General features: G+C 41.3%; 2 protein-coding genes across 4 annotated transcripts in view; one reads left to right on the top strand and one right to left on the bottom strand.

The window, feature by feature from the left end:
• LOC113171352 (dipeptidyl aminopeptidase-like protein 6) overlaps positions 1-14,821 on the top strand; it is a 46,911-nt gene extending 32,090 nt beyond the window's left edge. For both annotated transcript variants that reach the window (XM_026373651.1, XM_026373652.1), the window contains exons 4-26: positions 1,557-1,651; positions 1,761-1,835; positions 1,929-1,981; positions 2,380-2,461; positions 6,388-6,508; positions 9,480-9,634; positions 9,814-9,911; positions 9,991-10,117; positions 10,331-10,369; positions 10,527-10,634; positions 10,724-10,815; positions 10,902-10,949; positions 11,038-11,150; positions 11,886-11,933; positions 12,051-12,149; positions 12,233-12,302; positions 12,909-13,103; positions 13,182-13,236; positions 13,341-13,443; positions 13,550-13,605; positions 13,731-13,803; positions 13,903-13,976; positions 14,091-14,821. In XM_026373651.1, coding sequence (XP_026229436.1) covers positions 1,557-1,651; positions 1,761-1,835; positions 1,929-1,981; positions 2,380-2,461; positions 6,388-6,508; positions 9,480-9,634; positions 9,814-9,911; positions 9,991-10,117; positions 10,331-10,369; positions 10,527-10,634; positions 10,724-10,815; positions 10,902-10,949; positions 11,038-11,150; positions 11,886-11,933; positions 12,051-12,149; positions 12,233-12,302; positions 12,909-13,103; positions 13,182-13,236; positions 13,341-13,443; positions 13,550-13,605; positions 13,731-13,803; positions 13,903-13,976; positions 14,091-14,237 — 2,126 coding nt within the window. In that variant the 3' untranslated portion in view covers positions 14,238-14,821. The remainder of the gene's footprint in view (positions 1-1,556; positions 1,652-1,760; positions 1,836-1,928; positions 1,982-2,379; positions 2,462-6,387; positions 6,509-9,479; positions 9,635-9,813; positions 9,912-9,990; positions 10,118-10,330; positions 10,370-10,526; positions 10,635-10,723; positions 10,816-10,901; positions 10,950-11,037; positions 11,151-11,885; positions 11,934-12,050; positions 12,150-12,232; positions 12,303-12,908; positions 13,104-13,181; positions 13,237-13,340; positions 13,444-13,549; positions 13,606-13,730; positions 13,804-13,902; positions 13,977-14,090) is intronic.
• A 1,164-nt stretch (positions 14,822-15,985) lies between these two features.
• The window catches only part of arhgap21b (Rho GTPase activating protein 21b), a 34,803-nt gene continuing 25,916 nt past the window's right edge, over positions 15,986-24,872 (bottom strand). Inside the window, exons 14-24 of one of the 2 annotated variants that reach the window (XM_026374129.2) lie at positions 24,327-24,388; positions 24,023-24,168; positions 23,784-23,932; positions 23,488-23,646; positions 23,281-23,359; positions 23,121-23,194; positions 22,945-23,034; positions 22,651-22,818; positions 22,096-22,201; positions 19,345-19,376; positions 15,986-19,225 (exon numbers count right to left, since the gene is read on the bottom strand). In XM_026374129.2, the coding sequence (XP_026229914.1) occupies positions 17,648-19,225; positions 19,345-19,376; positions 22,096-22,201; positions 22,651-22,818; positions 22,945-23,034; positions 23,121-23,194; positions 23,281-23,359; positions 23,488-23,646; positions 23,784-23,932; positions 24,023-24,168; positions 24,327-24,388 (2,643 nt within the window). In that variant the 3' untranslated portion in view covers positions 15,986-17,647. The remainder of the gene's footprint in view (positions 19,226-19,344; positions 19,377-22,095; positions 22,202-22,650; positions 22,819-22,944; positions 23,035-23,120; positions 23,195-23,280; positions 23,360-23,487; positions 23,647-23,783; positions 23,933-24,022; positions 24,169-24,326; positions 24,389-24,872) is intronic. The other variant, XM_026374130.2, reaches the window with a different exon arrangement.

The following is a 24,872-nucleotide window of genomic DNA, read 5'->3' as shown; positions in this document are numbered from 1 at the left end:
CATTACCAACCAATTAACATATAATTAGTTAAGTTCTCGTCTTTCTATGTCCTTCATTTACGGCCATGATGTAAACGTCCCCAGCACCTGACGAAACCCCAGCAATCAAGTGTGTGACTTTGCATCCTGTCAGTTCACTTAATGCAATCAACTCCCATTTGGTGCTAATGACCTTCTGATAAGAAGTCCAATGGGACAACCTCACACTTCAGTAGTCCTCATCAATATTTTGTGGGCTTCATTCACAGCAGCTCGTAATTGATCCTCGTTGCTCTTTGATCACCGCTTGCCTCAGTAGTCTTTCGACTCACCTCTGAGTTTCTCACTCTGACTCAGATCCAAAGACAAATTGTTTAACCTTCAGAGCGAGCGATCTCTAACACAAAGAGCTGCTGTCTGTCTGAAACATTCCTATTTATGATGTATATATATTTATATATATGATATGATATTGTACAGCAATGATAAACGAGTGGTTAAATCAGCTCAAGACGCAAAAGCACAAGCAAACAAGCTACATTACTGCTCTTCACGGCCCCAAACTCAGATCTTATCATCAAAATATTTTGGCGTAATTACAGTTCATATCTTAGAGCTAGTATTCACTAAAATGATCACATTTTACTTTGTCCTTAGTCACTGAAATTAGTGATTAATGAAACAGAACAAGCTGTGCAGCTCTGCAGAATTTCCAAAGTCAAAGAGAGGTGCCATCGAATAGATTTGTGTCATGGCCTGAGCCAGACCTGTAAACAGTCTCATTTGATGTCATTTGTAATATTTGATTTTGGTTTGACTTTGGTTTGTAAAATTCACTCTGATTATAGAAAACAGAAAACGTTTGTGTAGTTTAAAACCACCACTCATAACAGATAGGATGGTTTTTTCGTCTACTGAGCAGGATGATAAGAACAGTCATGGACACATGACGCATTCGCAGATTTATTAAAACAACCTACCAACAGGAGTTGTTTTGATCGTGTCGATCAGGCCCTATGATAGATGGAAATACACAGAACGGTAAAAGTAACAACTGTTTTGAATGCAGCATCAATGTTTGCTAGTTTCCTGGAAATTGAAATGATAACTGCTTTCAGCAAAAACACTACAAAAAGCAACTGTACGCCACTGCTGAGCATCAGGCAGCACAGACGGAGTTACCAATTATTTGGTGAACGTACTGGAGCATTCAGCAGCTAAAGAGCCAGATATTTCCCTCAGGAGTCAGTGGAGAGCATATGAGAGCTAAAAAAATATTGGATTGATCCATCATTAAAAAAAACGTGACACTCAGTGAATGCTGATGGTGCTCTGTTACTGCCGGATGTGTAAATAAGCAACTGTTGACTGATATTTGCATTTAATGTGAAGTGTGATGATGTCAGTTGCTGTGTTTAGAGCTTGTTTCCCCAAAATCAGAGTAAATAGGAATATTAAGAACTGACAAAGGTGAGGAAGGAAGATAAGATGTTATCTGGGGGTGGGTAAGTCGAGTGACATGCTGGTACAGTCTATCTAATGTCCCTGTTGGATGATTGTCTATTTGTCATTTACAGACTACGAGCTTCTGTATCGCACAAGAGACGGGGATGTTGTCAAGCTTAACGTTGACACAACGGAGAAAACTATAATCGTGCCGAACCAGTTGTTCGTGAGTATCATCCTACCTGCAGTTTAATTCGAGAGCAGTGACTGTGCTCACTGCAGAGGCTGTGATAGTCCGTGTTACTACAGCGAGTGCGTTTTCTCATCCCGTCCAGGACAGATCCAGAGCTGCCAAGTACCAGGTGTCTCCAGACATGCAGCATGTGTTGTTTGCCTTTGAAGTAAAACCGGTGAGAACATCTCGGAGCGGCACCTCACGCCATATAATTTAACCGATAAATGATTTGTCCTTTTTTTGATTGAGATGCTGTTTGCTTCCACAGATTTACCAACACTCCTACATGGCCAAGTACATTATTTACAGCCTTGTGACACAGTAAGACTCGCCTCTGTTGTGTCTTCTTTTATTGTCTATTGTCTTCTTTTGTCTTCGTCTCGGACAATAAGCCCTCGACCTGCCCTCATATTGACACTTGATGTCAGCCTCATTTATTGTATTCAAGTCCAATTAAGTTTTGTGAGCTGCATTCAGCCTGGCCTATTTTTATTCTTTCATCCATCTATGCCAGTTTGTTTCCCCACTGTTCTGGATTTGTAGTAGCAAAGTCAGCTTGTGCTAAAAAAAGAAAGGTGGATGATTGATGATGCCAACAGTGGAAAGAAAAAAACATGACTGTGCATGTGTTTTCAGATGTACAGTACAATGTGCTTTGTGCATGTAGTATACATAGAAACAAATGCTGTATTGGTTCTTTAATGTGTTTGTCTCCACAGAGAAACGTGGCCTTTGAATCCCCCCGAGGTGCACGACACGGTTCTGCAGTTTGCTGGATGGGGATCCCAAGGTCAGCAGCTGGTAAGGAAGCCATACCCTCAGTGTTACACCCACTGCAGCCTGGCACGCTGCTAGAGATCTGTCAGAAGCAGTCTGGCATCACAGAGGAGCCACAGTGGTGATTTATGGTTTTTGATAGTGGAATAGATGAACGAGAGCTTTGTGTGGACTGTAACGACCGCGTTAAGGGTCTTCAGATGAACCTTGTTTCCTTTGACCTCCGTCAGTGTCACACAGAATCATTTTTACTTTCACAGTTGTGTGAAAACACTTGAGCGTGTGGGAGCCACAGTGGCAGATGGCATCTCAGTGGCACAACCAGAGGCTTGGACAGTCTGGGGCTGCTGGGGGGGGGAGCAAACACATGCCACCGGCTAAAGTGTGTGTACGTGTGCGTGGAAAATGCTCCAGTTGATCGGAGACACTTTGTCTAATTGGCCAAAAAGAAATAAAATTGGTGTCTTCAGATTGATTTTACTGTCGTTATACTAGACTGTATGTCTCTTCATCCCCTTTTATTTCCTGTCGGTGGCTTTGCAGAAGTTTTAGTTAAGTTAGTTTAGTTAGTTAAAGGAAGAAATGGTTAGGTCGTTGGGTTCAACACAGTTTCTCTCCATCCAAAAAAGGGACTTTTTTTTAATATTACTCATTTTTAACAAGCTGCCCATGGAAATTATAGAGAATATTATAAATTAAACAGTAGTGGTGGAACTATTGGTGAATTCAATAAAACATAATTAGAGTTTTTAATAAACTTCAGAGAAGGTCAGCCACACATTGTAGTCCCTTTTTTGTGATGAAACCATTTTGTGATTTATTTTTACTTTTTTTTTTTTGTGAAAATCCTTCAATGTTGTGTTTTTAACCCTTTGCAAACAAACTGGTGCATCAGAAAACACCAATAACTTAAACTTGACTGAATGGCATATTTTGTCTGAGACATTCCTCCGAAGAAAACGGCAGTGAAAACCGCAGCAAACACCCATTAGTAACGTAGTCACAAGGCTCTATTAGCGTAACATTTATTAGTGTTAGTAGTGTTGCCACAATGTCTAGAAAGGAAGTGGGTCTGATGGAGTGGTTGGTCAAGAAAAGGTGTAAGAAACTCAAGTAGAAAGGACCCAACAGGCAATTCGGTTGGTGTAGATTTACTTACAGGTTTACACAAAGTTCAGGTGGATACTGACTGACAGGGAGGACAGGAGACAAACACGTGGGAGTCAAACTGGGTAAAACTGTCCAAATCAGCAAACGGGTTCAAACAACAGTCCAAATGTCCTGGTAGAAGATCAGAAACACGTGGTGTTGTCAGACACAGGTCAATTCAGGAACAGGTAACGAGGTAATATTATACCCAGGCACTGGGAGGTGGGAAGCGAGGGGAAGAACAGGGACATCTAGTGCCGGAATAGGAACTGACAGGGGGCAGATAGACCAAATGAATAGTGACGGACACAAACAGACAGAGAAACGTCATTACAAAATAACATTTTTACTACAAAAACAAACAAACAAACAAACAAAAAAAAAAACACTTAAAACACCCAAATCAAAAATGATTCTGTGTTTGAATAAACATTGGCACAAACTCTTACGAGTGCACCCAATGTGCTTTAATTTGCTAAAACTACAGTTCCCAGCTCCTTTAGGAAGGATTAGCGTCTTCAGTGGGAACCAGTTGCTACTTGTAAATAGCCCAGGTACAGAGACAGAAGAGTGAAAGTCAGAGCGTTCACAGACACATTGTTGCTTCTCATTTTTCATTCATGGGGTTTGTTTGACTGTAGGAAAAATGTAAATGACGCCTCATCCTTTAATGAGCTTAAAGTTTAATGCGCTATTAATTCAAGCTGCTGATAATCTTTTGGTAAACTCTCTCACCTAACTCAGTGCTCCACTTGTTTTTTTTCTTGTTGACTTTAGCTTCAGTTATGATTGTGGTGCAGACAGCGTCGTGCCTTATTAGCTGTTACTTCAAGGTTTTCTTTTCCTACATATTTGCTCCTATTAGCATCATTTGCTCAAATTACAGATGCATTGCAATAAAAAAAAAATGTGAACATTTCAAATGTATGATGAGAGTTTTCTACCTCAGGGGGAAAAAAAGCTGATTAATTAGCACATGGTAGTAGTGTAGCTGATTGAATTAATGAACAGCTGAGGAAAAGAGCTCGTGTCTTTTGTCTCCGTGTGACCTGGAGATGTCGGACGTGTTTCCTTTTTTTTAGTCGCAGGTTGTGAGTATAATGATTTCCCATTAAAGTTTATCAGAATCTGAGCAATTAATCATCAAGTGTTTCCTCAGCGGGTAAAAATAAGAGGTTTGTGGCAGCATGACTGTGTGCAGTGAAGCGTCGCGTGTACAGTGGGAAGCGAAGGGAGATGACTCCTGCGACACTCCCCTTAGTGAACCACAAGCAATTACTCTACCGTGACAGAGCAATCAGTGCACGCACACACACACACACACACACACCTGAGAAAGCGCTTATACTGACACAAAAGAGGAGGAGACGAAGAGTTTAAGGGATAAAATTGAAACTAAATGAAAGTATAATTTGGTCAAATTCGACAATATTTCACAGAAAATAAAAGCAACATTCGTGCACATGTAGACGTGTCCAAACACAGATAAGGAACCCTGCTATTCAAGCTCCACAGGTATCTTTGAAGTTGCTTCTTTCATCTCTCCATCCTTTTGAAATGCCTCTTTCCAGAAGCCTTTTGCTTATTCTCTTTTCTCTCATGTCACCCTTGAAGAGTGATAAGTCAAGAGATGACAACCTGTTTACATATTATTCCAATTTTCTGCGGCCACTGGGGATCATTTGCAACTAAATGCTGCAATGAGTCCTTTTAACCTGGAGACTTCATGTATTTCCTTTAATCAGCTTAGTATAGGTTTTGTGTCATCTTCTGTCAAGGTACAATTATTATATTTAGAGTACTGAGAGTTAAATTCTTATGTACCACTCTAAAAGAAGCCTATAATGTTTCTTATGTCTCATGGTGATTTTGCGACGTTCGCCAACCACCAGCTTCCTTTGCAGCACTGCATTGATCTGTTTTCCTCAGATGTTGATCCCACAATATGGAACTTTGATTTTCTCAACAGCAGCCACAGATCAGAGCAAAAGGAGCCATGTCTTTCCCTGTTTTGGTTCTTGTGGCAGCAATTTGAGGCTTAGATTCCCAGTCTCCTCCGAAGGGGCTGCAAAGGCAAGGCCAGCTTCGTTGTCTTAGCACCTTTTGTAAGTAGTGAGATTTCAGCTGACAGCCCAGTCACACCAAATGTGGCCTCAGCTTCAGATACCAATCAATCCCACATTCATTCTCCTCATACTGGCACCAGGCGAAGCAGCAAAATACTAGAGTGGACTGACAGAGGGTTTAAGTGTCACACACTCATCTGCCAGTGGTGTCTTTGGTCCTTCAGGAACTGCCATCGCTGGCACTGAGGGGCTTAAATCAGCAGTGTAACCCTCAGTTTAGCTCAGCCATCGTCTACCTCAAGCAGACAGCATAATGTCTCTATAAACACTGGGGGAAAAGTGCTATGTTTGTGCTCGGGTATGGCTTTAATAGCCTTTAATAGGGCTTCAGTCACAGAGGAATCCAAAAACTGCAATGATGCAAACTCGGTTAACACGGCGCTTAAAGCAGGTGTGAGACTGTATTTATCAGATGTCTTAAGTAAGTGTCTTTGAATGGGTAGCTGCATGTTTATCTGGATTAAGATAAAGTCCTGTTGTGATAAAGAGTCACAATGTGTGGCGCAAAGGCTTGTTCTGCAGATAGGGAAATGGGAGATACAGAGACTGAGGGAAAAATGCATCTTTGTGCTAGAAAGAAAAGGAAATGATAAATTTAACAAAATAGAGTAAAACACCTAATTATTCTTATGCAGGGAACAGTTTATAGTGATTGCTCTGCTTTTCTCTGTCCAGATCTTCATATTTGAAAACAACATCTATTATAAATCGACAATAGAGAGCCGAACGATCCGCCTGGTTTCCACCGGTCAAGAGGGAGTCGTCTTCAACGGCCTTGCTGACTGGCTGTACGAGGGTAAGACAACTGCAGAACATTACAGCAAAATAAAACAGTGCCCAGAATATGACAGCACCATGCAGTGCCGCACCATTCTCACTTCACAGCAATGAAGAAAGTGAATGACGTGTACAAGTTCTGACACTTCACAATACATTGAGTGAATAAAAGTGGAAAATGTCTCACACGTCTTACATGTGAGGTTAGTGGTGTCCACAAACTTTAAGAAATACAAGGTATAGTGTTTTAATTTAAATTGGGCGTTTTAATGTCATCTCGTGACACCTGCCCTCCCTACTTCCCCATCCCCGAGGCTTGCCGGGTGTTTGTGTGCACGATTCCGTTCGAAAGCGCACAGCTGGCTACGTTTCGGTGCTCCTCCTTCTCTAGACTTCCCATAGCTTGTCTTTGTGCTGAAGCGATTTTAATTAATTCATGTCTGCAACACTGCGATCTCACTCAGCAGATGTTCACACGCCAGCATACTTGTAATTTAATGCGAGACATTTATCTGATTACGTCGCATGTGAGACTCACATTCCAATTAGATACCACTTAAATATGGCTTTGTTTACATATAACGCTGCCTCATTCGAGACTAGTATTTCCACCGTGCCTTCATCTATAACGGAGTTTAGAGGTGTCTTTTTGAATAAGTGACAACTTCTATTCTAGGCATTGTAATAATTATTCGATTTTTTTCAGGGGATGTTTGGGGAATAATAATTTCAGTGTAATTGTGAAATGTAATTGCAAAATGCCAGTTATTATGACAGATATAATTCTGTTACAGTCCATGGACTACTTCAGGGTTGGCTCTAATCGGTTTTCCATTAATGGGATTATTTCTTTGTTGTAGACACAGAACATAACGTGGAAGACGTAATCCATTTTCAGTGCTAAAGAAAGATTTGCCTTGCTGGGTTTTCTCACTATGTTCCATGGATTTTATTTTCAGTGGATAACAGATCGTCTCACAGAAACAAATGTTGTTTTACACACACACACACACACACACACACTTCTTATAGCCCTCACGGTGTGTACGATGTTGTTCTGGTGAGATACTGTAGTTTGGCAGAAGTTGTTTGAAGGTGGTTCAAGGTGAAGCTGCTTTGTTGCTTTGAAGTATTTGGGGCTGATCAATCGGAAATCCTCAAATTTGAGTGAGAGAATTAGAAGCAAATGTTCCTATAACAGTAGCATAGTTGCTAGATTAGTGCACTAGCTTCAAGTCATTTGCAGTAATATCTGGGGCCACATTCATTTTCAAAATACATTTAATAAATTGGTCACTAAATCTCCCAGAAAGGCTCGACAGAAGTCTAATTAGTTGGTTTTTCAGCATCTAAGATGCTTCAGCTTACACACTGTAGCTGGTGAGGAACAAAATCATTTTACACATGCATGAAAGTCCTACACCGCATCAGCTAGTTCCACATTTCATTGAAGTTAGTGTATCATATTATATTGATACAAATCATGGCATTTTTATAGCTGCAGTTCTGCATCGAATAGAATATTTTACATGAGGCAGTGACAGCTGCTGTATTAAAAGAAACTTACTGTATATCCAAGCACAGACTTCTGGGTTTAAACAATCCTTGCCCCAAAACATAATTATATCAGAGCTTTGATGTTGATCAGTGCAAAAATAATTATTCCTCCGTTGTCATAATGAATTATTAGCAATCGTTCACGTTCTCACTCTGATCACAGTTAAGTCATGGGATTAAAATCGGAAAGTTTCTCACACTGTAGAGTTGTGGGTTTAAGAGGGAGGATAGTGGAGAGAGGTTGTTGTGTGAGATATGATGTGTAGGATTATTTCTTTAACATTTGCAGATATCTGCACATGTGCAGGTTTGTAGGTTTTGGTCAACACAAGTGGCCTCAGTACAACACCGTGCACAGAAGGCAAAGTATCACATCGAACCTCACAGTCGATCCACAGCACCGCAACACCGACGTGTCGTGTTTGATGTGTGGAGACAACCGACGCAAACCCCACCCCCCCGTTCTGTGAAGGTGCTGCAGCAAATGCTAATGGTTTTGTTTTGTGTTAACTGCTGATTCAGTGTGGATTCTATGGGCGGTGTTAACAGTAGGAGCATTGTTAAAGAGCAACATGTAGGGAGTTTTATTAAAAGATACTCCTCCTTTCATTAAAAATAATGAATACTGCTAATTGCATGTTGTGCTTCTCCTTGGTTATAGAATTCAGTGTAGGCTGATGTTCTGTGGGCACAGGCCTTGGAAATCCCACCACAACAAACCAGTTTGCCAGAGAGGGAGATCTAATCAAATGTTGAGAATTCAACACTGAACAGTCTCTTTTTCCCACTCTGACCATGTTATAACAGGCTTCAGCCCCTGAATTCACCGTAATAGAAAAAAAAATAATTGACAACATCAGAGGTAAGAAAATCACAAAGTTCTCATCAAGGCTGATCTTTTTCCCTGTAAAAAGGATTTTTTTTTTTCTTGTTTGGATCTCCACATGTAAGGTACAGCTCAGTGTTCACTGGAAGGGCTTTTCACAAAGCTCTTCTGCCCCCTGCTGGACGAACGCGACTCATCAGGGGAACTGCTTTCACACTGAAATGTTAAACAGAGCAAGTGCAGAGCCTTTGCAAGGAGGTCTTACTGTACTTTTTGTCTTGGTTTCCTCTAAAATGTCAACTCTCTCAGTTACCGTAAGCCTGTCAATCGATCAAAGCCACATTCAGGGCTTTGTTTTCCACCACCGACCAACAAAACCTTAAACAACAGATCAAGTTAGGGCATTGAAAGCCTTCCTGTTTCATTGATTAATATAGCACAATGTCCTTAACTATAAGATTATATTAAACAGCAACTAATAGAAAAGCAGAAGGCAGAGCACAGCATGGTGTTTAGGTGAAGCAGTACATCACAGGGAATTTGTAGCTCAGGTGTCTGCATTATTTACAGCGTGTGCAGTACATGTTCTGGTTGCTTTCTGTTTCAGAGGAGATCCTGCAGACCCACATAGCACACTGGTGGTCTCCGGATGGACTGCGTCTGGCGTACATGACCATCAACGACACTCTGGTGCCGAAGATGGAAGTCCCCTTTTTCACGGGAGCACAGTACCCCACCAGCCTGGAGTATCACTACCCTAAGGCGAGTCAGGTGTTATCATGTTGATGTTGTCAGACATGGGGGAAGCACTGAGATGTTTTACTTTGGAAAAGAAGCAAAACTAATGTGAACAATACTCTGAAATGTTAGCAACAAAATGCTCTTTAAATACCAAAAGCTTGAATGAAGACATCAGAAACATCCAGCTCTCACCTTTGCAGGCTGGGGAGGAAAACCCTGTAGTTCACCTGTCAGTGGTGAGCCTCAACGGTCCTCTGCACACGGTGCTGATGAAGAAACCTGATGACCCCCGAATAGGGTGAGTGTTGTTGCGACGGAGCTTGTGAGTGGTGCTGATGTTTTTGTTAATGTTTTGTTGTCTTTTTTTTTTTTTTTAGGGGGGAGTATTACATCACCATGGTGAAATGGGCGACCAGCACCAAACTGGCTGTCAACTGGCTGAACAGAGCCCAGAACAACTCCATCTTGACACTGTGTGAGGCTACAACAGGAGTCTGCATTAAGGTGAAACTGAGTCACAGCGACGTCCTGCTGTTTAAATGTCAGTCCGGACTTGGTGTCAGTTATTTAAAAATGCTTTTGCTTCACAAGTTAAATCTTGAGAACCACCCCAAGGTTATGAAACTGACTTCAGTTCTGTTCATATGTACTGACAGATCTGTTCATAACGTATGTAAAACAACAACGTTTTGACCCGTGTGCTCTTTTAATCCCCAGAAACATGAGGATGAGAGTGAGAGTTGGCTGCACAGACAGGTACGTGATAAAACACTGCTCCTCCTGCTCCTGTTCTGCAGCAGTTAGTTAAAAAACAGACTACTTGAACAAGTAAATAATAAGACATACAAAAAGCCCTGAGGGCATGTTTTAGACGCAATGCACATCCAGATGGTTCATTCTCTCCTCTCTGCAGAATGAAGCACCGCTGTTTTCTCAAGACGGACACAAGTTCTTCTTTACCAGGGCAATCCCTCAGGGCGGGAGAGGAAAGTTTTTCCACATCTCCATGTCCACCTCAATGGTATCTAATTCCAAAACTATTGATATCTTATTCGTCCTTTGAGGCTTGGAACAGACTGTTTAGTTGTTCACTGTGTTACTTTCTTCCAGCCCAACAGTAGCGCAGACATACTTCAGTCCCTGACTTCTGGAGACTGGGACGTCACTAGCATCTTGGCCTACAATCACGAGAGGAACCTCATGTGAGACATTTATATTTTTGCTCACGTATTTTTAGCAGCGTTGTGGCAGTTTGGCTATTTGACCGTACTGTTTGAATGGTTTTCAGATACTTCCTGAGCACTGAGGACGACCCCAAACGACGACACTTATACAGGTACAGAAGGTTTTTTTTTTAATATTAGAAGTGATTTTCCACAAGTGCCAGCAGTGTGTAGCTTTACTAAGTCAGTGTCGTCCCACAGCGCCGACACAATCCCTCCATTCAACCGCTGCTGCCTGTCTTGCGAGTTCAAGTGTGGCTACGTGGATGTTTCATTCAGCCGCAACATGCGGTACTTCTTACTCAACTGCAAAGGTGAGCATCCTCAACCCCGAATGTCTCGTGTCAGGGCTTTTATACAGGCTCTTTATAACGGCAGACGAGAGTGTTTTACATCCCGGCACTCCTGAGAATAAAGGTCTTCTGGAGGAGGCAGAGAGCCTTGTTCAGTACAAATGTAATTGAATTAGAGCTCCAAGTCAGGTTTGAGAGCTTCTATTGAACAGCACATTAGTAGATACCCACAAACCACTGTTGGGTTCGTCTGATCAGCTGCAGTAATATACAGTCAAGTGAGCTGCTGGTGGACTGTGTGTGGCTTTTAATGTTTGATAAACGTGACTGGTTATCATTGCGTTGTTTCTGATTCCCTTGTGTTGCTCAGAGACTTAGTCATTGCTTTCTTTTTGCCCTTTTGGCTCCAACAGTGTAACATAGCAGCACAGTTTCCATGGAAGCTGATCTGTTTCGAGGGCTCACTCCAGAGAGGAAGAGTGCCAGTGGCTCTCTTCATTAATTGGATCTTTGGAGAGTAGCTCTACTGTGAAACAATAAGTTGCTTCCTCATGGGACGGAAGTAGATTATTAACTGTGGCGCTGCCTGAGAGGCCTGTTTAAGATGAAACGCTGAGAAGTCGCACAGAAAAAGTTGGGTTTCGCAGTCTCGCTGATTCGACGGAGACATGTTGTGTGGTATTTTGTTATGCATATTAAATGAATTTCTATTATCACATCTATTATTTATTATTTTTCATGAATTACCTTTAATAGGCCCAGATATACCGAGTGTGGCCGTTCACAGCACCGAGGACAAACAGAGTGAGTGTTGTCTTTGTACTGCCCATGAAGAGGCACGACTAACTGTACTGAATTCACTGGTGACTAAATGTGTTATTCCGAGATTTAAATCGAGCCTGTTTCTTTATTCAACTGCAGAGGTGTTTGACGTGGAGACAAATGAAAAAGTAAACGTCACCTACAACAGCATGCAGATGCCCAAAGTGCAGTATGAGACCATCACCATAGACGACTACAGTATGTGTTTGTGTTGAATTAGCTAATGTGCTATTACAACTACAGCCATTCATCTAAGTTTGACTGTGTCCTGTCTGTTGCAGCTCTGACGATGCAGATTCTGAAACCCGCTGGTTTCGTAGATACAGCCCATTACCCCTTACTTCTAATAGTGTAAGTATAACAACTCATTTCTCTAAGATGCATTTCTACTTGTTTATTGAGCATCACTTCCCTGATTCCCAGACAGATAGATTAGCATATTCTGAGTTTAGTTAGTAGTATGGGTTGGAATTCAAAAATGCTAGATCCTACATTTCCCATAATGCAACTTGATTAATCTATAGCTGTAGTACATCTTTAAAACTCGCGCCCTCAGTTTGTGATGCAAATTTACTGTAAAGAAAAGACCACATCGAGCAAATGAATGTTTGACTAACAAACACAAGATATTTAAATAAAAATAATTTCTAAAACCACAGAATAGTCACATATTAGCAGCTAGAAACGGCTGATGTTTTACAAGATTAACCTCATTACTAAGAGTTTCCAGTTAATTAAACCCATCTCTCAACTAATGGAATAATGAATGATTTCAGCACTAGGATATAATGTTATAAGCACTAGATATTACTTTACTTTAATGAAGGAAACTGTATAAAATATTCAAATGTTGAGTTGTTCAACTCTTGTACGGACATTTTTCCATTTATTTTATAAAAATGTCTTTCAATTGACTTTTTTTGTCTTTTTCCACTATCCTGTCTCTGTATTCAACAGGGATGGTACTCCTGGTGGGCAGATGGTGACGGAGCAGTTCCAGGTGGACTGGGCCACGGCTCTGGTCAGTAGCTTCAGCACCATCGTGATCCGCTTTGACGGCCACGGTAGCGGCTTTCAGGGCACCAACCTTCTGCACAAAGTCAGGAGGAAGCTGGGAAAGCTGGAGGAGAGGGACCAACTGGAGGCACTGAGGTCAGATTTCGACTAGAAACGTGAGCACGGATGCAGCCACGGGCTTAATAGTTGCACTGATTTTCTTTCATTTTTCAGGTTCATATCTAAAGAGCCATACATTGATAAGAACAGGATGGGAGTTTATGGAAAGGTAAGGAGGATGCTCAAAGAGAGTGCCTCACATGGAAATTATTGTCACAAAGTCTAATTAATCAGACTTCTTGATGTGTTTCGTTGTCTCGTCTCTTTGTTCAGGCCTATGGAGGATATTTAGCCACAATGCTTTTGAGCTCGGAAGAGTTTACACAGCTTAAATGTGGAACAGCCGTCTCACCTATCACAGATTTTGAGCTATATGGTATAACTTCCCAGATATTTTTTTTATCTAGATGTCATGCTCCCTGAACAGTGTTTAACAGCACCTGATCTTTCGAACCCTGTTCATCTCTTTTTTTGAATTGCAGCGTCTGCATTTTCAGAACGGTTCCTCGGCCCTAAGACAGATTCTCGAGTATATACGGTAATGACTCAACTCTTCCTTGATCTCCTTGTTACCTTGCTGTTTTGCTAAAGTAGATGGGGACGGAGTTAAGGTTGACTATTAAGAGGATGTTCTTGACATGGTGGATTTTCTTTTTCCTTCAGATGGCTAATTTAGCACACAGAGCAGGTCAGCTTCTGGATAAACGCTACTTGATAATCCACCCAACCGCTGACGGTAACAGACCTGCTTCATATATTGTTTCTCAACACCACAGTGTGTGAAGTTCTGTTTAATTGTGCTCAGTGTCTAATATTTCTCTCCCCGCTGCCACAGAAAAGGTTCACTTCCAGCACACAGCCAAATTCATCAACTATTTAATCAGCGAGAAGGCCAACTATACTCTACAGGTTAGTTCAGACACTCAAAGCTATTTGAGCACCACCTTAGAGTGTGGAGAAAATGGTGACATAGGATATTTAAAAATGTAAACTTTAAGTAAATCCAATTGTATTAATCTGCAGATCTACCCAGATGAAGGACACTTTCTACACAGCGACGGGACACAGCAGCACCTGTGCCAATCTCTGGTCAACTTCTTCGAGGAGTGTTTCCGGGTGCCGGAGGTACTGACGGAGGAGCAGCAGGAAGAAGATGAGGACAACAGTTAAACCCGCTCATCAGAGCAGCCCCGGAAATCTACAACAGCACAATATGCAACAGATCTTTCTAGCCCCAGTCAACCAACACCACATGCCGTCCAGTCCGATTATAGCTCTACTTTGAATTGCAGCACCTGCATGTGCAAAAGGGACCTCTGCCTATATCCCCTGTCCTCACCTCATGCTGGCTGCTGCTGAGGAAGCCAGTAAGAAAGACAGTGAACCAACCTCACATGCAGCAGTCATTGCTCTCTCTGCTATTGGAATAACTGGACTCCCTCTGGTGGACAGATAGAGGATCAACAGAACATCCAGAGAGTAACGTGTCCCCACTCAAAACCAGACACATGGATCGAGAGCTTAGCAGCACAGAATATCTCCATGTGACGCTCAGTTCATTAAGTTGAGATTTTACTTTTCAAAGGCTGCCAGTTTCCAATAACCTTTAACATCTGACTTACTGATTATTGTGTTCATGATTACTGCTACTTGTTTCTCAAAATGTCTGTCTTACAATTGTACTTTGTCTGAGTGGATGTCTGGCTGCATCGGTCTTTTGCTTTTCAAAACAAGGGTACAATGTTTAATTTGTGTTGTGCTCCGAAAAAACCAATAATGTGTCAATACAAAAACAGTATGAAACCCTTTTTCCTCTTCGTGTTTCTGAATTCAACTTGTTCTTTTAGTCACTGTGCCTTACCGTGGGTAAAATGTTTATATTTAGGAGCCCACATGACAATAAAAAAGAGTACATATGAATAGGCTTTGTCTAAACTGTGCGTTCTGTTAATAAATCAAAACCAGGATGTGATTAGATTCTTCCTCATTACGGAGTAAAGCTAAAAACGCATGGTATGGCACATTTTATCTCAAAACGTGGGAGGAACTAAAGACAAAGTCACAATGTCATGAAAGATGGTATTATACTTACAAAATATCAATATTTAGTTTGCAAATACAGTATATTTACCGTACTGTTAACTGTGCTGGGTTTTATTTTTGTGAATTTCTTTGACTTGTGTGTTAAACAGCTCAACTCTCTCCCCACGTTCTGTTACTATTGTCAGTGGTTTCTAGTCAGCTGATGTACAAACTGTATAAATCTTCTACTGTTTAAATCTTTATGTTGTATGTGCAACTTGTATATAAAGCATTTTGAAATGTATGTTTTGTTGCATTTGCCTCCAAAGTGTGTGACTTTGTCCTAAGACATTGTTTTACTGATGTGCCCTCTTGTGGACAGTGGAAATACTCAAATAGAAATGACAGTTCAGCGTTTCAATGGCATTTAAGTTGCTAAATTTAGATTTTTTTTTAAAGAAAAAAAAACACAAATAAACTACAAAAAAAAAAAAAAATCAAATCAATTCAACAAAGGTGAAGATGGATCAAACCTCTTCTGTCAATGTTCTGTTAAACCAAGTCAAATACAAAGCAAACAAAAACTTCACTTTCACCTGAATTAAATAGAAAAATGAAAACAAATCTAAATGTAACAGGCAAGGAAACGCCAGCTAATTAATTTCAAGTTTTAAAACAGATACAATTACTAGATGCACAATTTCCAAAACTTAAAGTTTAAACTTTTCAGTCAAATGAAAAGAATCGGACATCCGTTCCATCAGTGACGTATTTATCCCTGTTAAGAGTTTCATATTTTGTTTGAAATCACAATAAGTTTAATGTGGCTTTCTAAAATTAATGTGAATTAAGTGAACACATGTCTACAAGGTGAACTAAATTAATAACAACAAACATGGATCAAAACCACATTAGGTTTAATGTGATTAAACACTCAACAATAAAACCTGAACTTCTAGGGCAGGTATACATTGTTATGTTCTGTCAATCTGTGATTAAATTTTACAAACAGATCGTCAGTTCCTACAATGCAATAAAAAAATATCCAAGGATATCTGCCATTGACAAAATTTATTTCCAGTGTTTCAGGATTCTGTGCACACCAGAGGAACTTAGCATTAACACAAATGGTCCAGCTCAATGAAGTGTTTCCTCCTGCATGGACCTCTCTCCACAGAGAAGTACCAAACTGCCCACAACACCCACACAGGCCACATGAGCATCACCGTCATCTCAAAATACTGTACTTCTGCAATCTGATGGAAATGAAAAGTAAAGCAGCTAAAACATGGCATGTATATGTACATTTAAGTTACTTATTTTACAATATTTAAAATTCAAGTTCTCTTAAAATTAAAAAAAAAGAAGTGAAAGAAAACTAAAACGGAAAAAAAATAAAGTATAAAAACATGTTAAGACCAGAGTGGAATGCCTAAGGAATGGAAGCTCTGCATTTTGTTACAACATAACCTGAAGAATGACTGAGAGTCGACAATAAAAAAAAATGTCATTCACAGTAACATCTTCGTGTATCTCAACAAAGACACTATGGCACCCATAACATTTCATTGTGAGGCACTTCCTATTGTGAAGAAACATGATTTCTTTTTCTGATTTGATTACTCATTTTCTTTTTCTTCCTCTTTTTAATCTACTGCCAGTCACTGACAGATGCGTGAACCACAAACACTATAACACAGCGTAACGTTTGCATCAGAGGGATGTTGTTCACATAACTGGGAACAATAAGAACTGTATTTCCATTTGCATAAGTCCAGTGTTTCCTTGTCACTTTTGTACCTTTGGAAAGGCCCCTTTGAAAGCAGAGAGCTTATAGGCAGTCCACACACAGGCTGTACCAAAAACACAATTCAAGTACACAGAAAAATAGGGATATGTACACTTTAGAATGAAACGCAAGCATCTAAAGCTTTTAGTCAGTGTGACAGCAAGCATGTCTGTACATTCTTCATTTGGTTACTGAGAGACCTGCTGACTTTGAACATAACTTTCTTTACACAAAAATAGTTCCTCTGCAATACTAAAACTCTATTTTAACTACTTCCTATTCGTTCTGAAAGGCAGTTCATCCTTAAAGCCACTTAGCTAAACCTCTAAACAATCCCAACTCTGAGAGTTGACACTTCCTCGCACAGATTTCACAGGCTCATTGTTTAATGAGCAACAGGTCCTAAATCTTCAGCATAATAGGGGAATTATTTTGGGAGGAAGAAGTCCTCCAGATGAGCCGTCTCAAAGTCGTTTGTCATTTATAAAGAAAAAAAACTTTTTTTTTTAAAAGTCTAAATAACATTTTGTTCCATGCCTTATACATAGGATAAACAATCCCTGTGTGCAGTAGTTCTCTTTTCACAAACACACACATACAGACACACACACACGCACCAGTTACAAAACACACAATCCAGATCATTTTGATACAACATGCTCATTCACGAACATTGGTCACACAACAGACTTTATATAGTGACAGACTCCCAAGTACGTACACATGTCACAGACAGAAAACATACACAGTCACACACGCCCAGCACGTCTCACAGGTATTGATAGAATCGTGAATGGACCACCTGGGAACTGGTGAGTTTATGTGGGTGAGCAGTGGCTGAAAGGCTCAGATTTTTACTCTGGGGGATGTCCCCGTTCAACACCTCAGCTGAACGATGTGGGAGTTCAGAAGAGGACGATGCTCCAAGGTTTTGGGAGTTTGTGCTGCTTAGCATCCCCTGCTGTTCAACAAAGTCCAGGCTGACTTCTGGATTGCTGGTTCGGTGGCGCTCGCGGGCAATCCAGTCCCCAATGGAGAAGTCCTGAGAGCTGCACTTTGGCTTCAGCCGGTCCACCGCTGAGAGCTCTGATCGAGAGCCTGAACTAATACCCACCTGCTGCGGCCAGTCTCCCAAAACAGACAGCTCTTCGAAGTCCCTCTGACCACCCATTGTGTGTCTGCGTCTGATGTTCTTCTTCTTACTGCGGCCCTCTGGGGTCCGGCTCCTCTGGCTGCCCACACCAAACATGTCATCCACAGACATTCTCAGACGCACCTTCAGCCGGTCAGTGATCTTCAGCTTCCAAGCAGGGTCCGTCTTATCCAGCTCACTACGAGATGAGGAGCTGAGGCTGCCAGTAGAACGACCTTTAGCTGACCCCATAACACGTGATAGTTTGTTGGAATCTTTATCGCTTCGAGCTCCGTCCAGTGATGACTCGCTGTCAGTTTTCTGTTTGGCTTTCTTTCTGGAGAGCGTATCACATTCGATGAGTCTGTGGGAGGGGAGAGGTTGTGATGCTGGCTGCACTTCTTTCTGATCAGACTTCCTCACTGCAAACACGGACAGGTCGCTCTCGCTATCCGTCTCCATCGGCCTTCCCTCGCTGATAAGCTCACTTCTCTCGTCATCTGCATCATCTCCACCCCTGCTTTCAGCCACAGACTGCACTTCAGGACTGAGGGTGCTGAGCTCAGCTCCTGTCAGGAATGTCATGGAGGAGGTGGTGGAGTAGTCAGAGGTGATAGAGCAGACCTCAGCTCCTAGCCCGCTGGGACCAGCCTCTGGACAAAGAGCAACTGTTCTGCCACGCCTCGCTCTCGGCACCGAGGCCTGAGAGCTGGTGCTGTTCATCGTACCGAGGTCAGACACTGTATCATCGAAGTTTGACGGCGGGTCTGATAGAGACGACTGTTGAGTCATTGGAGTGCGGTAGCTGAGGTTTGGTGAATGGGAGGGAGAGGCGTAGGGGGAGTCGGTTTGGTGGGTGGAGCAAATGTGTTTGGGAGGAAGGGAGGGAGAAGGCTGTGACATAAGAGAGCCTTTCCTGTTGATTTTGTCAAGCTGTTCCTCTGAGCTGCCACTGAGCTTCTCTTTTATACTCGTTTCATCCGTCTCCCCCTCCTCCTCCTCTTCCTCCTCCTTGGTCCGCCCATCTGGGCACCACAGAGACTGCTGCTGACTCTCCTCTGGGAGCTCCTTTTTGGGGAACACAGCATCCAGGTCATCATCTGAGCTGCTGAGATGAGCTTTGTCCTTGGGCTTCTTGCGTTTGCGGTTGGCGAAGAAGGAGGAGCGCAGCATCTCTTTGCTACACTGATCCTTCCCTGACCCCCACAAGCCCTGCTGATGCAGAAACAACAAAGCACTGAAAACTCAAAACCAAGACAGAAAACTCAAAAATAGAAAGCCAGAGGAATAACAGATTTATGTAAATCTCAAATGAAATAAGAGGAGGAAATTACCTTCGATTTGGAGGAGTCACTACATGCTGAATCTGTATTAAAGAAAAGAGCCATTAGTAAAAGTCTGCCGACTCTGGGACTCGCTGAAAACAGTCAACAAGATAAAGGGAAGGCAGATTAAAGGTTGGTTCAGAGGGAAACTGACAAGACATGATGAATATAATGACAGCAGCTCAATGAAGGCAGATGACACTTTCCAGCTCAAAGAGAGACAGGAGAACGAGTAACCACACTAAGCAGTGTATGGAAAAAGTGGAGAAAGCAGCAGAAGAGGCCTGACATGAAGGATGAGAGGAAAGAAAGTTAAAACCGGACAGTAAACCAAGACACCAAAAGCAGCTCATGCTCATGTATCAATGGAACGACGGCACATCACAGACAAACACGCCAGTCACAGATAGCCACCAACCAGCTGAAGGCATTCTTTCCCAACTCAAAGACATCACAGAGGAGAGGGACTGATGGGTTTGCTCTGACTGACAGGGGCCTGAGCTGAACAGGTCAGTGAATGTGTGTCGTAGTGGATCAGCTGGCTCAGGCAAGCTTTAGTATAACAGACAGTTGAATGCTCTTACTCCAAGCTAGATAAACCCCTGTGGTGCCCTTTAACATGTAGCCTGTCAGTTTCAACAACATAAAAGGAAAAACAAAGAATTCACAAAACAATTTTATCTCACAACTGAAAAGAAATAAGAACACAAACTGTAGCTACTAAACATAAGCAGACTAATAGCCCATTTCAATCAAATAGTTCCAGGAACACAGGAGCTGTCTACATTTGCACAGCATCTGAAAAGCTATGAAGATTAGACACACAATAGATTAAAATATGACAATATAATGTGGAAACCACACTGAGTCACTCTGCTGTTCTTTGCATCTACTGTCGTGCTGATACTTAAATAGACGTAATAAATGGGTACAAAGAGTTTCACAATGTTACCATGCTGTGTTTCATGGTCTCTACCCCCTCTTCCAGCCTCAGAGTTCATTTTATGTGCTTTACGTGTTTTTAATGTCCAACATAACGAAAAATGTTCAATCCTTATCCTAATGTAGATACAGAATAAAGTTGTAGGTAAGTTAGACAGTTACAGAGAGAGTTGACCAATTAGCCCTGTAGTGGAAACCCGTTTGCTCCAGGGAATTAGTTTTGGCAAAGAAACTTAAAATAGTCACAGATAAGTTTCCTTAATTTCCTACAACGGTTCCTGGGCTCCAGAAAGAGTTCCTGCTGTGGAAATGGGCTATTAATGATCTATTCTCAGGTCAAATGTCTGTATCAGTGAATAGTGCAGGGTTGAGTAGGGAGACTATGAATAATGTAAGTAACGGTTGGAGATGAGAACATATGTGGCAGCGTTTGTCTGTAGCTGACAATGCCATATTTCTAATGTTTAATGAGGACAAATACTTTCAAATAAGGACATCAGAAACATCAACTCAAACAAAAAGACACAAGAGGTGAAACTGAACTACCTGCCGCAGAAGATACGACTACCTGCTTCGAGCACAGTCCACTCATATTTGACTACAATATCGGTCTGGCAACATGCTTGTGTGTGTGTGTGTCTGTGTGTAAACGCATGTGTGCTGGGGAACATCCAGCTCAGTCCCAAAGCTACGACCCCACCCTCAGACATCATAACAGATTATGCCACATGACCGGGAGAGAACCTGAGGTTGACCGTACCATGCTACTTGTCCTTGCGATCAGCTTAAGAGACAACAAGAGACAGCAGAAGGGCTTTCAGAGAAAGTACAGCAGCATCGCTCTGTATCCCCTCAATTTAGGGTATTGGTTTAAATATGAGACGTGCACACCACAGGAAGAATGACAAACATCGACTTCTCTTTCTTTCTTTTTTATCTTTTTTCCTCCTTTCGCCCAAATTTAAAAGAGCTGGGGGTTTCTGCAGACTAGGCAGCTACACTGGGCACAACACTCGTCCTTCTTCCTACAGTCCCAGCTGTCCATCACTGACAAAACAGAGTCCATCAGTGACATCATCGAGTGATAGACGCCGCCCACTTGGCCTGTGTCAAAATTGGGTAATGTGTGAGTGCTGCACAGGGATAAGGGAGAAAAACAACACACTACACACAGAAGGGCAGAGGTCAGAAGGGTTAAAACTTCCATTGTTTCTTTTTGTTTGTTAGATTTTCTTTGGGAAAGAACATGCCGGGATTATGTGAGAGACGAGGAGGAGGGGAAGAAAAGAACTGAAAGAAAAGGAGTCGTCGTCTCAACACAGGTAAAGCACAGGGAGGAAAAAAATGACTTGAGAAGAGGAGAAATAAAGAGTAAAGCAAAGAAATGAACAAAAATAAAACATAAGGACAATTTTATCTCTTTGGCCAAAAAATGTCAACACTGAAACAAAACAGACTTATCCAAAAATAAATAAATAAGGCTCGACATACTGCAAGGTATTTTTCAACAGTTTTCCAATGTCTAAAATACAAAATGTGTTTATTGAAAAATTATTGAAAAATTTTGCTTAAACAGAAACACAAATAAAACTACTTAAATTTGTTTTTGCTCAAAGCATTTAAAATGAAGGAAAATCATCTTAGCATTAACATTTAAAGCACAGCTAGTATTTATTCTTAGGATGAATGTATAATACATGTTTTTCACATTTTTTACAATGAAAATATTAATGTCATATATTGCTGCCATGGTAATATTATTTGCTGATTTTGCGATGCTGAAATGCAGAGTCCAGACAGAAAAATCCCGAGTGTTACCTGAGACTTCACCAGGTGAAGGTGCGGTCCGTCCAATGTTGGAGAGCAGGTGGTCGATATTAGGCACAGGCTGAGACTGCACTGTGCTGTCCTGCTCTGCTGTGGTCTGGAGCCACGAATGGAACAAATAACAGAAAGAGCAAAAAGATGATAAGTGAATGAACACTATAATTAAATGGGGGAAAAAAAGACTGGAAACAAATACGTGTGAAGTCTATTTGATATAAAGCTGCATTCAATTGAAAAGATTAATTACTTGAGTTTGTTCTATTCTGATCTACACAAACTCCTGAGGGAAATAGCTGGCTCTTTAGCTACTAAACACTCAATTATCATCACTAGCTAGTTGTACAGCTGGATAGATAGTGTTCAGAAGCTTTATCAGAACCTTTTTGCTATAAAAAACTGTCTGCTGTGGTTGACAACAAAGCATTGAGAGCAAAACACAGCATTAAAGCAGTGGGCCCAAAAACCAAACACTACAAGACTCTGTATAAAAAAACTACCTACATAAATAAATGTAATGAAAACAGAATAAAATGAATTGCCACATACAACAGGGTCCTCATCACCGTCATCAGTGAAGAACCAATCATATTGCTGGATAAGGTTCTCTACTATCTTGCACTGGTCTGGCATGTGATTGACCATGTTGGTCATGTTGTCCTCAGAGGTTCGGACCAGCGTAGGACCAAACACTATTGCCAAGTTACGAGGCTCCATCTAAACAGATTAGAGTAAAACAAATAAGATCTGATGAAATAATCCTCAAAGATTCACTGGATTTACACGGGATTGGTTGGTTCTATAATCACCATGATACTGACAGATCCTTATTAACCCTCATACCTTGTTCTTTTCACAGTTGTCAGACACCCTCTTTAGATGAGCACAGAGGAATTTCAGAGTTTCATAATGATGATCAGGTAATTCATGGATCTGTAAGAATTGACAAAAACAGATGAATGGGATGTGCAATTGAAATGCATTCAAATAAATGCTGCTAATTTTAGATTCTTACTCACCAGCCTTCTGAGCTCTTTCAGTCGTTCCACTGAGTCTTCAATTCTGCTGGCCTCAATAAAATCAGCATACTTTTCTGTTGAATAGAACAAATAAACCTTTACTCAATAGTGCTGAAAATGACAGGTACAATTGCATATTTCAGCTATATTATCATCTTACCATTTGTAAAGAGAGGTTCTGGAAGTTTTCGGAAAAAAGACTTTAGTAAACTACTGATGACATTAAGGTCCCGCCATTTCTGCAAAGAAGTTAAACAACGACACAGCATTATGTTTGAGCTGCCCTTCTAATACAGATCAATCACTGCCAAAAGAAGTTGTCTGGAAAGTTGCACTGTACTGTGCAACACAACTGTCAGTCACTCACGTCTTCCTGGATGTCAATGTCAGTCATGCCTTTGCTGTTGAGCTCCTCCTGCATGCTGGAGATTGCAGCGTTGTTCCCTGGTACTCGGTAGATTCCCGTGTACTCTAGACCTCGCTCTTCCACTACTTTACAGCAAACCTCCACAATCAGGGGAACAAACTGCCAAACACACAAAAGCAAGATGAATGTTAAAATCAATATTTTATGTGCCTGGAAACATAGATACAACTTAAACCACCTCAATGCTAAACAATACAGCATTTCTTTAAAATACTTAAAGACCAACTAAGACCCACCCTATTAGACTGTGCAGGTGGACAATCGTCAAGCCGCACCCCGAATGTCACCCCGGCTGGAGTCTTTTTTTCAAAGGGCTTCCTCATGATTCCTGGAATTCTCCCTGGAAGTTTCCAAGCAGCTCTATCTCTTGGTGGACTGGAGTCATCTGACAGAGGAGAAACAAATCACACATAAATATCCAGAGATCAGACATGCCCTCTATCCACATTAGAGCATTCAGAACTAGCATCTTTACCTTTCAGTGCCCTCCGCTCATCACCTGATTTTGGAGAATGGGGACTGTAGATCTTTCCATCTGCTTTACCGCCCAGGAAGGCTTGTTTGATGCTGAGGGACTGACGTGATGTTTTTGGAGAGGGTTCAGACCTGCTGCTGGGCGCACTGATCAGAAACAAAAAAAACAGATAAATGTGATAACATACAGTATAAACATAATAACTAACTAATATTAACCTGGCACTGGCATAAAATTGACATAGGTACATATGTGGTCAAGTACTGTGGATGAGCCCCAGGGGGCAATGTGGAATCCAGCATACCTCATCAAGTTGTATTCTTTGATCTTTCGACTGATCAAGTCCTGGCTTGTTACAGAAGCATTCTGTTAAAGAAAAAAGAAAAAAAGACAGCGTTAGGGAAGAGAAAGTCACCAAACTGAATACATTTCCTGCCATGCTTATGTTTTGTTGAGACAGGATTCAAAGTTACAGTAATCAGTAATACCCACAAATCCACATTGGGTACTATGCTGCAATCAGGAAGTAGTCACTAAACTAACAGACTTGGACCCAGCCCAAAGATAAAAACAGAAGTCAAACTTGCAGACAGGCCAGTAACTGTACAAATGACACAAATGAAAGTTTGTAAGTACCTCCTGAAGCCAAGACTATAGAATATAAACCAGTATGACACTGTAAATACAGTGGCAAGAAAAAGTATGTGAACATTTTGGAATTTCATGGTGTTCTGCATTAATTTAGTCAAGAGAATTAATAAATATAATGTGCCTAAAATAATAACACAAAATAAATTCTGATCTTGATCTGATCAATTTCAGTAAAGGTTGGGTGATGCAACAGGACAAT

This window comes from Anabas testudineus, chromosome 17 (genome assembly GCF_900324465.2).
Source record: "Anabas testudineus chromosome 17, fAnaTes1.2, whole genome shotgun sequence".
NCBI classification, from domain to species: domain Eukaryota; kingdom Metazoa; phylum Chordata; class Actinopteri; order Anabantiformes; family Anabantidae; genus Anabas; species Anabas testudineus.
Note: the sequence above shows the minus strand (reverse complement) of the source record. Positions and strands in the feature narration are given on the sequence as shown.